The sequence below is a fragment of the Panthera tigris genome, chromosome D3, assembly GCF_018350195.1.
Source record: "Panthera tigris isolate Pti1 chromosome D3, P.tigris_Pti1_mat1.1, whole genome shotgun sequence".
NCBI classification, from domain to species: domain Eukaryota; kingdom Metazoa; phylum Chordata; class Mammalia; order Carnivora; family Felidae; genus Panthera; species Panthera tigris.
The window spans coordinates 9,168,363-9,185,364 of NC_056671.1; the positions used below are offsets into that span (position 1 = coordinate 9,168,363).

Here is a 17,002-nt window from a genome sequence, read left to right on the forward strand (position 1 = left end):
TTCTTACATACCCTCAATAGATGGGGTAACAGCTCTATTGGATGCAGGACTGGCAGGCGTGGGAGATGCAGCTGGAACAGGCATAGCAACAGCTTCAGCTGGAATAATACCAGCTTGGGGAGAACCAAGAACTGGCCCAGGAGGAGTATTTCCAATACTGTTCTGTCTGGGAGACCTGGGTCTGTGAGTTTTAGGGGATAATCTTGGAACTAGAAGAAAGAGAAAAGTTATACGTTAAATTCTCAGCTCAAATGTCACTTCCTCAAAGAGGCTTCTTTGAAAATACAGGTAAAATAGTCCTAATTTGACCACCATCCCGATTACTCTTTATCCCATCACTCTGTTTTTTCAGAAGTCTTAAGGAATCGTGGTGGTGACTGAGAACACAAGTATCTGAAGAATGACAACAATTATTAATACCTAAGTACAAATGTAGTTTTTCCTTGTAAGTAAATGTATTAATTCTAAAAGGAAGTACTTTAAATCACGTTAGATCCTGGAATTCTAAGACAGGATAAACACTACTTTTTAAGATGAAGTGAGAGGTCTCTTTAATAATGGGGTAGAAGGTCCCAAAGAAATGGGCTTATTTGTTCCTCCTTCAAATAATAAACTCAAACACCTTTTGGCAGCTTGCAGCCAATCCTGTATGTTCTTTTTTTGCCTCTTCAAGAGCCACTTTGCAATAACTAAGAAAATTGGGGAACCGATTTAGCTAAAAGAGGAAGGTAATTGATGCTGGGATTCATACTCCACTTGAGCTCAAGTAAGCATCTAATAGGTTTCCTGTTCCATTATAAACTTATTTGTAGAACTCAGATTCAAAGATTTAGAGAAAATGGTTCAATTCGCTTCACTCTAGTTGTTCTTTACATTTTGAAGTCATAGGATCATGGAAAGGAAACTTCAACGACTGTCAATTTTCTAATAAGTATAAAAAAACAAACCTGTAACACTATTCTGCGTATAAATATAACAACAGTTTCTATTGTCTCACTTCTATAATCATGTTGTTACTCTCAAATTCATCTCCAGATTCTAAGTAATGTCAAATAATTAATGGTACAACAGAAGAAATAGGTTTCTAGACCTTCCATTCTCTTGTTAAATGAATCATTTCCTTCTAATAACTACTATCTAATTTCTAACTAGATTATCCTAATTAATACCTAATTTCTAATATCTAAAATCTAATTTCTTTTGGTTTTCTTTAAAGATCAAGGAAGAAAACAGAAGTACAAGGGAATTTACAATAAAATTATACATACATGATTCTGAGCAATATATATCAACTAAAGCATTCAGCAGAGTTTGGAGATATTTCTGGTTAAGTTTAAACATCTTTTTTCTTGGGGGCACTTGGGTGGCTCATTCAGTTAAGCATCTGACTCTTGGGTTTCAGCTCAGGTCACGATCTTACGGTTTTGTGAGTTCAAGCCCCACGTTGGACTCTGTGCTGTTGGCACGAAACCTGCTTGGGATTCTCTCCCCACCCCCTTGCCCCTCCCCCACTTGTGCTGTCTCTCTCAAAATAAATAAACTTAAAACATTTTTTTAAAATAAAGATCTTTTTTTCTTTTTAAAAATTTTTAAATGTTTATTTTTGACAGAGAAAGAGAGAGAGAGAGAGAGACAGACAGAGCATGAGTGGGGGAGGGGCAGAGAGAGAGGGAGACACAGAATCTCAAGCAGGCTCCAGGCTCAAGAGTTGTCAGCACAGAGCCCAACGAGGGGCCCAAACTCACGGACTGCGAGATCATGACCTGAGCCGAAGTCAGGGGCTCAACCAACTGAGCCACCCAGGTGCCCCAAGATCTTTTTTCTTTTAAAGATTCTATGTGCTGATTAAGATAGATGATAAAAAAAACAAAAACAAAAACAAAAACAAAACAAAAAACCTCTATCACTGCGTGCTCTAACTCTCCACAGTTATGGAAGCAAAACATTAAATTAACTGTAAGTTCTTATCAAAGTGTATTTTTTATAATTTTATAACTGCTGTCAGCACATTCCTCAGGCTAATCACAGATAAAACTTGGGCCCCTCGAGTTATGTTTGATATTCTTCATAAGGGAAATACAATCAGAAATTAGCGCCATATACACATGCTATTAAAACACAAAGCAGGCGCCTGCGGGGCTCAGTCAGTTAAGTGCCAACTTCGGGGAAGGTCATGATCTCGCAGTTTGTGAGTTCATGCCCTGCATCGGACTCTGTGCTGACAGCGTGGAGCCTGGAGCCTGCTTTGGATTCTGTGTCTCCCTCTCTCTCTCTCTGCCCCTCTTCGGCTCGCATACTCTCTGTCTCTCTCTCTCTCTCAAAAATAAGTAAACGTTAGAAAAAAAAATTTTTTTAATTTTAGAAACACATAGCACTGTGAGCCCAGATGTTTGTGGAATGAATCTGTGGACAACACTGCTAAGAAGATAGGAAGTATGGTCCCTCATACTGTATTTGCTTTATATTTGAGTGGTACTTTATAAAGCTACGACTTATGTTCATACTTACAAATCTCATATGAATCTTATCACAAGTCCATAAAGTAGAACAGGCAGAAATTAACCCATTGACAAAACTGAAACTCAGAATGATCACATGGTTTGCTCTAACATATAGTGAGTGGTGGAGCCCTTTGTACATGCAGGATTACAAAATGAACGCTGTCATTATGTTCCAAGCCAAGTGTTACCTACCCCCGCTGACCACTGATGACCACGTGCCCCCCGCAGGACTGGTCCTTGCTGCTGGAGGAGCAGCTGCTTCACTTGGTGGAGTATGGGATACAAATTCTAGGCCACTGGAAATGGAACCCCTCCCAGCAGAAACTCTGTGATTTCGAGGGTGTCGCTGGGCCTTTGGGGACATCCTCGGAGGCCCTAAGAAAGGAATAGTGAACATCACATAAATGATACAACGTCCATCAGTACAACTTTTCTGCTAAACACATATACCCCATTCACACATACACACACACACCTCTCTCTCTACTTTCTCCTTGGTTATAAAAGAATGAACAAAAACAAAAACAAAACAACGTATTTTTGGCCATATTCTTTCAGAATTCTTTTGTGGAATGCCATAAGGTTTTATAAATAAATTTTAGATTATTTCCCTTTATTTTTAAAGGGAGGGAGGGATGAAGCTGACATAAGAAATCAAAGAGATGTCATAACTTTTCAAAGACTTTTGGCAATTTGTTTAATCTATATCCATTACTTGTAGGCATATAAAAATAAAAACAATAAAATGTTAACAGAAGTTACGGTTACCTAAGTTTTATTTTACCACACACTTTTAGCTTTTCCCCTCAAATTTTCTGTATTACTTCTAAAATTAGGAAAAAAAATTTTAAATAAAAGACTATTGATCCCTATATGCTTTTATACTATGGAAACATATCTACACACCTTTCTTAAATTTCTATAAAATCTTAGTTTGTCTACCTCTTCTGCCATGGTAATAAATTTTACAACCCATGCCTTAAAGCAGTCTTCACCTGTAAGCAGTTTCTCATACTTAACCAGGCTATGAGCTGAAAATTCTACTGAAAAGACCTGAAACACTAGAATAATTGACATTTGGAGAAGAAATTTGCACTATATAAATTGTCAAAATTCTCGGTCATTAATTCTGTCAACCCATTTGTGATTTCTATTTCTAAAAAGTCTACTCTGCAGTCGAACAAAACAATCAGGTGAAAACAGTAGACAGACTTGCTCTCAGTAGAGAAGCCAGACAGTGCTAACACTCAGTAAAACTCACTGTTAATGTCAAAGCCAATCTTCACCCTCACCTTGCTGTTGAACTCTTTAGAATGTCAAACAAATTTGTGTTCTCAGTAGGAATTTACCCACGGACACAATGTTAAAAAGAAATGTTAATGTTATATATCATAATTTTCAACTGGAGAAGGGATTTACATTAAAAAAACTGAATTACGAATTGGGTAACTGTGTATCTATATATATTTTTTTTACACCCATTTAGAGAAAAAGAACAAGAAGGCTAATTGGTATAGCACAATGAAATCAAACTCTTAACTTGGAAAAAAATTCATTCTTTTTGATAATACATAAAATACAGAAACAAAATGTACCCACCTATACTAAATACATAAAACCATTGTATTTAATATTTAGTGGTTTTACTTGTGAAGTTCACACTTTAAACATGCTTCAGTGTCATCTAACTACATGACTGGAAAACAGTTTAATTGAAACTAGTTAAAAAGAAAAATTGGATAATGTAGCAGCCTCTCAATATGCAGAGGGTGTACTTCTGCCCGAATAGTCAGTCCATAAGCAGTCCTGACAATTTACTGTGGTGAAGATGTACGTACTCACTAGTGAGTCCTGTTTTTACTCAAACAATGCATCCCAACAAATACTTCAATAGAATTTAACTTCTTGTTTAGTGGCCACCATTACAGGCACTTTTGTGCAAGGAAGTCACCTTGAAAATCAGTGCAACATGCTGTTCAAGGTTAGCTACTTTAGTGAAGATCCCATGACCTCCGTCTTGCCTAGATGGCAACAGTTTATTAAAAAGCAGCCAACATAGTTTTCTCCAGGGAAGCACTGCCAGAAAACTGTATTAGTCTCAACAGTAACTGTATCAACTGCGATTTTAATGAACAAAGCAGATCAAAATTCTAACACAAATACTCTGAAATAAACATCAAAAGGAGTTATTCAGAAAACAGGTCTTTAACATATGCACTGCACTTATATTAAAACGTGACCTTCCTACAATACCTCCATGTATTTGCTACATAGCAACAGAGGGTATAGCATCAAATATTGCATGAAAACTACAGGTTTGTTTTGTTTTGTTTTTGACAAGGGCACACGGTTTTTAGTAACAACTTTATCTTAGACCAAGGACTTCTTCCAGATTAGACTTTCACTAGAAAATATTATGACGCTAATTTTCTTAAATCCCCCAAACATAAGACCAATCTCCATATCATAATCTAAGAGTAAACACAGGAAGGCAACTACATGGACTGTCCCTCTCAAAAAGGACCTCTAAACCACCATTCCTGCCTATGGCCAACAGGTAGGTTCGCTAGTACCTTGGCCAAGTAACTGTAAAATAATAGGTTCTTTTTTATCATTATTTTATTTTTTATGATAGCTTCTACAGTAAGGCCAAGACTGGGTAAAGAAAGTTCACTGTTCATCATTAGCCACTGTTTACATTGCATATTGAGAGGGACAGAAACCTGGAGTAGACCTTCTGGGGCTGTAAAAGAGCATCATTACCAGGCAGAGATTAAACCCTCATTCTTACAATCCAGGACAGTTCATTGCTTCACACAGTATTTACCACATTTCTCATGAACAAAAGGTTAATAGAAATAGTTTTAATAAACTAAAGTTAAAACACGGAAATTATAGGTTATTAAATAATGAAGAGGAAACTATTTTGTAATTATAAACTCACATAGGAGTTAAACAAAGACAAACAAAAACATGAACAAATTGTGGTATTGTACCTTCTGAAGACATGCGTTTAGGCATAGTAGAGACAGGAGCTGGAGAACCATGAGCAGAGGGGTGAGACGGGGGTCTGGATGGCCGCGAGGGGGGCCTGGAGGGCGGCCGTGTAGGGGTGGCTGCCCGAGGTGGAAGAGAGTTGGGACCTGACTGGTAGCGAGAAGGTGGGCGAGAGGAAGGAGATGGGCAAGGCGATGGCCAGGGAACACCTGACAGAACAAATGATATGAAGGAAAGTATAAAAACTAAAGAAAAAAATGAGGGAAAAAAGTAAACAGAAAAAAAAGTAAAATGACAAAAATGATTTCTTGTACATTTTAACCCTTTGAGGACAGTCATTTGATTTGTGATAAGTTTTAGCATAACTTAACTGACATAAATTCACATTTTACTTTAACCTCCTTAAAATTAAGTCTCTTTAAATGAACACACGTTCCCAAAGGGTTAATTAGGATCTACACATACTATTGAAGAAGACAGTTAAGACTTTCTGCCTATTAATCCTGGTTCTATAACTGTTTCTCAGTAATCAATCATTAAAAGGAATATAACATAAACTAGATAATTTCACACAATAAATCACAAAACTCAGGAAAATAAGATTATTTACTATATTAGTTTTAGCTTTTGAAACATGAAAATAAGCAGCAGCTATTATATCCCATTAAAAATGCTGGGTTTTTTTATAACCATCTGTGATTTTCATCTAGTTTATACTTGAAGACTCAGTTTGAAATCTCATCAAGCAAGTCCATTTTAAGTAGAAATAAACCATTACCACTATTTTTTGAGTCACAGGAGTGACAAAGGTTAATATTCATTGCCTTTTCAAGAAAACATTCCAATCTTAACAAATTAGAAAAAAGAAGGGGGACCTGCTAAATAACTTATAAACACTTATTTAAGAGACTGCTTAATAAAGAATGCAACTACAGAGCAGTCATCACCAAATAAAGTGACACTGAGGGACAGGCACAGGTAAAGATACAGCTAATGTGTAACATTACACAGCACACAGCACTTACCTTAATCTTAGGAAACAGTCCAGGTCTCCTCTCCATAGGGTTCCACACACTTGAGTATCATACATTTCCTAGCCCCCTTCAGGTTTTTTACTTGGAAATTCTGTTCATAAACAACTAAAATTCTTTACTCAGTGAGCAAAGAAATTTCACCCCCAACGCTAAGTACAGAAAATACTCAAGAGTGTTTATTTGGAGAGGAATTCTGGAGAGAGACTCAACAGAAACAACTGAAATTGGAAACTCAGTGTTCTCTCCTTTCCGTTTTAGCTTTCCAAACGTGAATACCTTAAACTGAACGTCTACTTTGTTCCCCGGGTGAGTAAAGTAGTATTGCTATTGTATTTCCCTGTGGCCTAAAACACTGCTGTCCAGTATCCCAGACTCACACGGAAGATCCACACCCTAGGATTTAGAGGTAGAGCGGAAAAATATCTTCTTGCTCTAAAGATGCAAGTCTCCTTCACTTTACTTCTGCTAAACTATAATATCCATCCTTAAACTAAGAGTTGTTTTTATCGTTTATTTAAGCACATTTCTTTCTTCACCTTCTTCACATGACTCTTGGTCATGTCTTGTACAGCAAGTTACCTCAAATCCTTTCTTGAAGTAAGCAGAATATAAATGTATAAACAGTTTACGAAAATGAACCTGTATTAACCACTGAGCGTTTCACACAGACTAGGATTTTCCATATAAACCGTGTCTAAATCATTTTATCATCCAGGGTTTTAAAAAATTGAGAGCCTACCCAAAGTTTCCAATTTCTTTATACGTGGAGTGTTTTTTGGCCAAGTGAGTATCTTTGGCTAAATTTAGCACTTTATCATACCATGTGAGAATCTCATCATACTAAATACGATATATGCCAAAGACTTATACAAATTTTACTCATTTGATATCCACAAAAGCAAATTTTAAATAGTTTTGAAGTAAAAACTACTCCACAGAAATCACTGAAGGTGTGCATGCTCTTACCAATTATGCTAAACTTAAATACTTAGAAAACTATGTATCTGATCACTGACGTTGACAAATTTGGTCAAAATACTTGCCTCCATTAACTACTCTTTGGTCTGAACCAGAATTCGGGTTGAAATCTGAAGTGTGAGAGGTGGATCTTGACGGCATGGAGCCCGATCCAGGCTGGCCCATACGCGGTGAATTCTGTCTCCCACTTCCCCAGGATATGACTTCTCTGTTTCTTTGTCCAGGAGGAATATATTTATTTTCCCTGAAAATGAGAGATCCTCTAAATCATTTTATCCTAATAGATATCAGGCCAATGAAACAAATTGAAAAGTAATTTAGGCAGAAGTGAATGCTTGTTATAAAAAGGTTAAACACTAAACCAAACTGTCTCACTCCCAAACACCCCTATTGTTCCATGTTACCCTCAGGTCTAGCCTCTAGCCTTTCCTTTTTTCTCAGATTCTCCTCCTAAGCAAAAAAGTTTAACAAGTGTATTCATTCTTATCCTACTTGGCCTCTAGACGGCTGATTCTAATATCAAATGTGGTCTGTCTTCTTGAAACTTTCTTTGTCCTTGCTTTCTCTATTTTGTTTCCTCTTGGTCTGTGGCTAGTCATTGGATTTTCATTCAATACCAGCAATACTGACGAATCCTAAAATCCACACTGCCAGTCCCACAGTCTCAAAATCTCCCACTGAACAACACTTTAATTCCAATCTTCAGACTCTAAGTTGTGTCTTCAAGAATTTATATCTTATTCTATCAGGTATGTAGCAGATGGTTCTCAACACGTGTTTACGAATTAAATCTATCTAAGGCTTGCGAGCCCCTCAACTGCGATAAATTGAACAAATAAGCTCACTCTATCTCCCCTCACACTTGCTCTATGTTTTACCAGTACAAACATCAATCAACTTAGTTATCAAAGAAACCTTAGGGTCAACTGGTTTTTCTAACCTTTCTATCACCAGCCCTGGCTTAGGTGGTTACCAAGTTCTCACACTTGAACAATTTCAATACACTAACTTGTCTCCCTGTTTCAACCAACTGTCAATGTCCCAGAGTTCATTCACACCATCCCCTGCCTACAGCGTGCTCTTTAACATGACACAAAGTCCTTCACTACCTCAGTTCCTATCACCAGATGCCAACACTGCACCCCCAACAGCACCCTGTATTCCAGACGTACAAAATAACCAGCCTCGTCCTCAGCTGGCTAGGTTCTTTCACGTGTCTTTTCACCATGCAAGGAATGCCCCTCTCATACTTCTCTCTGGGCAGTAGACACATGTACTATCTTATCACAAAACATCACCTCCTCTGTGACGCGTTCTCGGACTCCACAGTTACATGGTAGGCCATCCTCACTCTGGATATTCTTAATACTTTGAACACACCTCTAATCTAGCAAATCCTAGCGATCTGTTACTATGCTCTGTGCACCCCCACCCCTATCTGATCACTGTGTTTTAAGCAGCTCTTCCAAACCTTGGTTTGCTCATCACTGTATTTCCAACACTTGGCTTCGTAAAGCTTGATGCTCAAAAAATATTTTCCAAAATTACTATAATCTTTTCTCTAACAGAATCTTAAACCAATTCCACTTGCATTCTCTACCTAAGCTATATTAAAGGCAGATGAAATATAATAATAATAATACACCTTCTCACACAGACCTTGAGTTGTGTATCCAAAATACTGCATCATGATTTCCTTTAAATACCTAGTGTTTATGCCGTGGCCCTCACGTTCACTCGAATTTCTCTGAACTGCTGTGTATTTTTCTTCTTCACTCCTATCATCATTTTCCAGGGCCACTCGGGCTTTGTACTGGGCACTTGATTCAATTTCTTCTGCTAACTGGTTTGCCCTTGCTTCTCGTTTTAAAAATTCTTCTGAGTTATCCCTTTCTAAGGGTACCCTGAAACGTGAGGAAAAGAAAAAGCAAAGTGAGTATTTTAAAGTCACAGTTTATAGAACTGTCCCAAAACACTATTAAGAAAGTTGAGAGTTTGAAATACGGGTAGAACTATAGAAGAATTACACTGATCTACTTATGTATAAGTCAAAATTAGCTTTTTTTTCGGTTTCACTTTTCCCTAGAGGAATGTAACATTTCCAAAACTGGTTAAATTGACTACTGCCCCATAACATCTATACGTGCAAATTCAGAGTTTTTACAGCTTAAAAAAAAAAAAAAAATTATCTAGAGCATAAAATTAGGTTATATGTAAACTAAATGTATTCCGTTTTAATGAGAATTTATCAGCCTAGGTAGTGACAGGATTAATTCTTTCACATAATTATTTAAACTAAAATCCAACAGAAATATTTATTTATTCAACATCCTAACGTAAGCTGATGAAAATCAAAGACAAATTCGCTTAAAAAAGTCAATTTTCTAAACTTACGTATATGAAGATAAACTGCTATCATATGTAGACACTACACCATAATTTTCTTCATTATATCGAAACATATCATTGGGATCCCATCCATTAGACTAGAAGAAAATAAAGTTCATTTTTCAAAATGACAAAGTATTTCTCTTCTTTAAGTACAATTAATATCCTGCATTAACACTATCTATCATATATAACAGCAAAATCTAGCTAATTAAAAAACAGGCAAAAACTTCCTTTAAAAACGTTTTAAGAAAAAATTTTTCTTCTATATATCACCCCTTACAAAGTGGCAAATGACTATATAAAACAATTATTTCAGACAATATATGTAAAAGTTTAGAACATTTCAAGTTACTTCATAAAACGTAAGCATTCAGGTCAGAATTCTTTCCCTACTCCTTAACAGCCATCTTTCTATAGGGCAAATACCTGAGACCTTCTTGAGTTGACTGATCATGAGATCTACGAGGGATAAAGGATGCTTTCTGACAGCCAAAAATACTTCCAGAGTTTCGGGGGAAGAAGGGAATAAGCCAAAGCTTTCACTGCTGCATCCGTATTTCAAGGTGTGAGCATGGTACCAGATCCTGGCCATCCCCCCCTTTCCCCTGGGTATGCTCGAAGAGACAGCAGCATGAGAGAGTAAACACACAATCACTGTGCAAAGTCACAAGAGCTGGGTTTTAGAACTGGTCTCAACATTAACAGCTTCTATGGGCCCTGAGCAAAGGGCTCAGTATGCTAACCTGTAACCTCAGTGTAGATAACTCTACACTTCTATGAGGAAACTACCACTGTCAAAAGCTAGCCTGCATTCTTTAATCCGTAAGAATCAACCAACTGGGGGCAGAGGCTGCAAGAATCTTCACTAGTGAATATTAATGCCTAGATAGTCATTTCACTAATGTTGCAACCCCTTCAACGTTTAAAGTCTGAATGGTGTAAAGGGACAAAATAGAGTGCATAATCCTTATCCATCTCAGAAAGAGGACACAGCATTATCCCAGTATTTCTGATGGTAACTTTAATACTAAAGCTTGCCTTTGAAGGCACCCATCAATCTTGGGTCCTTCTGTGCTACTCCAGGCATGACTATTCTGTAATACCACCAATCAAGCAACTGCTTGAGGCTAACATGTGGGCTGGAGATCAGTTACATATAGAGGCTTTAAAACTGCGTAAGTAGTATATGTTCCATATAAAAAATCTAAACTGTGCAGGAGGATATCCAGTAAATAGTAAAAGTCTTCTGGGGTGCCTAGGTGGCTCAGGTGGTTGAGTGTCCAACTCTTGATTTCAGCTCAGATCATGATCCCATGGTTCATGAGCTTGAGCCCTGTGTCAGGCTCTGCGCTTAAAACTTAAAAAAAAACAACTATGGGGCACCTGGGTGGCGCAGTCGGTTGAGCGTCCGACTTCAGCTCAGGTCATGATTTCATGGTTTTTGAGTTCGAGCCCCGCGTCAGGCTCTGTGCTGACAGCCTGGAGCCTGGAGCCTACTTCGGATTCTGTGTCTCCCTCTCTCTCTACCCCTCCCCTGCTCATGCTCTGTCTCTCTCTCTCTCTCTCTCTCTCTCTCTCTCTCTCTCTCTCTCTCTCAAAAATGAATAAACTTAAAATAAAAAAAAAAAAATTGGGGCGCCTGGGTGGCTCAGTCAGTTAAGCGGCCGACTTCGGCTCAGGTCATGATCTCGCGGTCCGTGAGTTCGAGCCCCGCATCGGGCTCTGTGCTGACAGCTCAGAGCCTGGAGCCTGTTTCAGATTCTGTGTCTCCCTCTCTCTGCCCCTCTCCCGTTCATGCTCTCTCTCTGTCTCAAAAATAAATAAACGTTAAAAAAAAAAAAAAAAATTAAAAAAAAAACAACAACAAACTTAAACTCTCAAAAAAAAAGTTAAAGTCTTCTAATCCCAATGTCTATAGGTAACTACGTAAACTCACTACGTATCTCAATAGTGAGTACCTCTTCCTCAGACAAGAAGCCTAAGAGTCATACTTTGACCTCACCTCTAGGTAAAGTCAACAATTAAGACACCCCTTTCTTAGGCTGCCTTCTTCTGTAAAGCTTTCAAAGCAAAACATGCCAGTATTTCCAGTTTCCCATGCTTTCCAATTTAAATTTGTAAGTTGCTTGTTATGATTTACTTTAAAAACATAGGAATAATTCCTAAGTGTGGGGAGAAGTCTCTGTTTAGACAAAAAAACTGCTGCTTTAAATACCTTCGCTACAATGATGACAATATACTTCAATTAAAACTAAATGATAGGAGGTCACACCATATCACATGACATGACCACAGTCTGATACTAAGCAAAAAGATTTTACTTACTACGTCGTTTTCCAAAGCCTCCAGTTCCTCACTGGTAGTGAGTTCACCTGCATCCCAGGGCTCCAGGTCCTTCTCTTTGTGTTCACCATTCACTTTAGCACTGATAGCAGAGTCAGTAAAAGCGTCTGCAAAAGATGGACTTAGTTGAAAGATCATACAGCCAGACAACAGGCTACGCTAATACATACATAAATTATCAACAAAGAGGTATGTGAAAAGTAATTATGAAATAGAAAGAATAGAATTAATGGTATGCTTTCAGAGATGTCATGCTTCTAATACCATCATCTTCAAAAAACTTTCAGTGAAGGTATGTTCCCAAATAATTTTAAGCCATATGAAGTATGTTTTAAGGTATTCACACAAGTCATTATATTAAAAATAATTACTGTACTTTGTGTTTCAGAAGTGATCCAGAAGATCTCTATCAATCCAACCTGAAGTAGGGTTTTTGTTTAATGGATGCATTAATTAGATACAATCTCAGAGCTGCAGCCAAACATATGGAGATATTTTAACTTCTGAATCCAAGTCTACATGCAGAGGGCAATATCCTAACATACTCTCGCCATCAGTAACTGAAGCCAGTCTAAGTGACCAAACCCTTCATAGAATCCATTTTTCCCTGTAACTCTGTTACAAAATTCAGGCCCCACAGTGTCACCTATCCCCAGAAGGTTCAGGTGGCAGGCCTATGTACCTGGACTTCCCACCAACACTTTCTCACTCTTTGTGCTCTCTCCTCCTCTGACTAATGTTAACGAGGAGCACTAGCTTGTGAGAGCATTACTATGCTCAGCTGACAGGAAATATCTAGTAGCTGCTGTCCAGTGAAGAAAATTTTTCTCTAGATAGGTGTTAGGACCAGGTAAGTAAGTCTACTTGGGCAACAATAGTATGGGCAAATGCTTTGAAGATACAGGCTTGCGCTTAAATGGCTGGGCCCACAGGGTTACCACCTAGCACAGGGCTAGGGAATCACACTTTTCTGCTAGAAGATACTAGCTCCCAGTCACTATGCCTTCACCCTTACTATAAGCTGCCACCAAGGAGTGGGAAAAGGAAGTATCAACAGCGGTGTCTCTTAAAAGAGAAAATTCCAGAGGGATTTTTTTTTTATTTGGTACGATTTCTATAACGGTCATTGGCTCCCCAGTGGGCAAGGTGATTCCAAAGAAATTCGAGCCAGCCAATTTAGGCATGGCACTACAAGCCCAGTGTCACTACTAGCTCTTACCTCCTCTCATCCCAAACTAGGGATGGATGGGTGTGTGTGCGTGCACACCAGGAAATAAAAGCATAACTGCACCTGTGGGCTTAGCTGCCAGCTCTTCCAGCAGCGTAGCTCCTATTACTAGCAATTACAAGAGCTAAGAGCATAACAGGGGGGATCCCAACAACAGCACGCCTTAGCGAGGAGTGGGACAGAGCATCCACCGGAAGATGAGCGCACCTTGGAAAAGCTCTCTAAGAGGGTCTAACAGAATGCTGCTGTCCTCATAATGACACCTTCAGATGGAAGACACTAATGGTCCCAAAAACTTGGCCTTACGTGACATTCACCTGATACAAGCCATATTCTATATCACCTTATGGTTGCACGAATTCTTGGTAAAAATTAATTTTGCCAGTAAAACTTCAAGAGAACGTCATAACTTCCTGAACTTACTGAAATTCCCTACTTTCTCGCAAAAACAGAACAGAAAACTATAATACAGGAAAATTCAAGCCAGTCATGTCCTGTTTTGCAGTAAGCAATACGATTATTACGATTATTAACTTATACTGCTGATCCTATTCATGTTTTAATTACACTAGTTTTTTGAAAGGCATCTGCTTCAGTGCATAAAGCATTTACTTACGTGGCAACCCAGAATTGAAGAGGATACTCTTTTTATTCAAGAAATTAAAGCTCAAAGCAGCAAGAGATATTTTTACAGAACCACATAAATGGACTTATTCTCACGGAAGTGCGCGTGTGTGTCTGTCAAAGTGTTCAGGAAAGACAAGGACTGAGTCAAGCTGTCCTCAAATTGATAAATGTGTTCTTATCAGTATTATCCTACACAAAACCAAAAGGGACCCAATGTGGAAAAGCAAGCATCTAACACTTCACTGAACCAAGTTTTAATCTGCTGATCACAATTTTAGGCTGTATTAAGAGTCCATTAATAAGTAACCGATTTTTTTCAATACTGTATTGTTATCTTAAATCTTCTGTTTATAATACCGATCTTGTAAAAGGAGTAAACTACTCACATGTTGTTACTTAGCATGACAGTTTTCTTTCAAGGCAGAAAGGGGGAAAAGAAAACACAAAAGTTGTGTTTCTCTTAATACTGATATTTCTTGCTTTTAAATCCTCCTCAAAAGAAAGTCCTTTTTTATTTAAGGTTTGTTTATCTGAGACAGAGTGAACCTGTGAGCAGGGCAGGGGCAGGGGAGATCTAGAGAGAGGGAGAGGGAGGGAGAATCCCAAGCAGGCTCCCCACAGTCAGGGCAGATCCCAACATGGGCTCCAACTCATGAATCAGGAGACCATGACATGAGCCAAACTCAAGAGTCGGTAAAGCATCCAACTTCGGCTCAAGTCAAGATCTCATAGTTCATGGGTTCGAGCCCTGTGTCAGGCTCTGTGCAGACAGCTCAAAGCCTAGAGCCTACTTCAGATCCTGTGTCTCCCTCTCCTTCTGCCCCTTCCCTGCTCACACTCGGTCTCTCTCTCTTTCTCTCCCCCTCAAAAATAAACATTAAAAAAAAAAAACCCACCCAGGCACCACAGAAAGTCCCTTTTTAAAGACGAGTAAAGAGTTTAGAGAAAGATGTAAAAAAGATGAACAGAAGTAGAGAGCACAAAAATGAAGCTATAGTGTTAGGATACTGGGGAAAACCCTGGTCATAAACACCATATTTCAGGCCAACACTCTATAATTATCAGCTACAAGGAGGCAAGACCTGGATATTTCATTCTACACTGTGAACAATATCTAATACTGTAAATTCTGAAAATTCAATGTTTGGATTGTTTGAGACAGTGCGTGCATGCGTGCACAGCTGCAAGCAGGAAAGGGGCAGAGGGAAAGGGAGAGACAGAATCTCAAGCAGGCTTCACACACAGAGCAGAGCTTGATGGCGGGGCTCAATCTCACGACTGTGAGATCATAACCTGACCCAAAATCAAGAGTCAGACACCTGACTGTGAGCCACTCAGGCGCCCATGTTTGGATTTTTGAAAAAACAATGTTGGTCTTAAATAGTAAAATGTTGTAGCCAGGATTTCTGCAAAGTTTGGAAAATTAATTGTCTATAATCTAATCGCAACTGTGGCAATTTGCATGCAGATTTTTCCAATGTCATGTGAGAGTATGTTAATTTTCCATTACCCTCTATGGTAAGAAACATAAGCATTATAAAAGCAAGATGCAAGAATACAAAGAGGCTGTCAGAAAAATGTTACCTGTTTCTGAAGGAACTACAGGCATAGAAAGAAAAAAAGAAAAACAATAAAAATTATCAGATAAGATAATAAAGGTTTAAATTCTTCATGTACTTCATTCCCTGCCTTATACACATTCAGTTTACCAAAAGCTCTAGACTAGAGGGGAAAAGGGTATACATGTACCTCCCTCTGACACACACACACACACCCGCAAACCCCTCTATGTTACCCCCACAGCGATGGGCTCTCAAAACCTTCCCTTCTCATTCTGGGCAGAAACCTAGTCACCCTGGGCCAGTGGTGCCACCTGGTGGTAATAATAAAGAAGTGTTTTGGGACGCCTGGGTGGCTCAGTCAGTTAAGCCTCTGACTCCTGGTTTCGGATCAGGTGATGATCTCACGGTTTCCTGAGGTTTCCTGAGTTCAAGTCCCACATCTCTGTGCTGATGGCACAGAGCCTGCTTGGGATTCTCTCTCTCCTTCTCTCTCTGTCCCTCCCCTACTCATGCTGTTTTTGTCTCTCTCAAAAATAAAAATAAACTTTAAAAAATAAATTAAAAAAAAAAAAAAGAAAGAAGTGTTTCAACCAAAGCACCACCTCTCTCCTGAGTATCCCTCAGTCCCACACCCAGGAAATACGATATGAGCTCTGCTCCTCAGTTCTTCCTCTTTTACCTCCCAATTATGATTCTGAAAAATCACTCCAAGTTGTCTGAGGCCTTTTTAAAGGATCAGAATAATAGCGAAATAAGTGAAATGCTAGTGACACATTACGAATAAATATAAATTTATTAAAACCACATGATGACATAAAACTAGATTAAATTTAAAAATCATTACCAGACTTAACATCAGTAATAGTCAAATGTGCTTCCAGAAGTCTTTGCCAAACCCCTAGGCTGCCCATTTCATCTCTCAACTAAATCTGCTTTTTCTCACTGAAGTTCTAGATCAATTTTTTAAAATTTATTCCAATGCTATTGTTCTGTTTTGATCAACTAAGAATACTGTGATTTTTTTTCGAGAACTTTGAAAAAAGTATTCTCACCATATACCATCTGTTATTTGTGGACCATTTTACGCAGTGTATCAGTTACAGTGGATGCCATCCTGGAAACTGAGAGGCCATTTATTCATTCTTAACATTTACTGAGTACCTACAGTGTCTTAGTCACTGACTTTGGAGAGGCTAGGGCCTAAGACACAATCCCTGCCTTTTCCTGAAGGAGCTCCCACATGTAGGAGAGTAGTTACAGACATGAAGCAAATCTTTTAGAATCTAATGTAAAAAGTATTAAAATTTAAGTTCTGAGGAATAAAAGGCTGAGGCTTTACAA

At 38.5% G+C, this 17,002-nt stretch overlaps 1 protein-coding gene across 7 annotated transcripts in view; it reads right to left on the reverse strand.

The window, feature by feature from the left end:
* The window catches only part of ATXN2 (ataxin 2), a 126,006-nt gene that overhangs the window by 47,731 nt on the left and 61,273 nt on the right, over window positions 1-17,002 (reverse strand). For 6 of the 7 annotated variants that reach the window (XM_042961874.1, XM_042961875.1, XM_042961873.1 and 3 more), the window contains exons 6-12: window positions 12,227-12,351; window positions 9,905-9,996; window positions 9,217-9,414; window positions 7,576-7,754; window positions 5,498-5,707; window positions 2,694-2,876; window positions 12-209 (exon numbers count right to left, since the gene is read on the reverse strand). In XM_042961874.1, the coding sequence (XP_042817808.1) occupies window positions 12-209; window positions 2,694-2,876; window positions 5,498-5,707; window positions 7,576-7,754; window positions 9,217-9,414; window positions 9,905-9,996; window positions 12,227-12,351 (1,185 nt within the window). The remainder of the gene's footprint in view (window positions 1-11; window positions 210-2,693; window positions 2,877-5,497; window positions 5,708-7,575; window positions 7,755-9,216; window positions 9,415-9,904; window positions 9,997-12,226; window positions 12,352-17,002) is intronic. The other variant, XM_042961880.1, reaches the window with a different exon arrangement.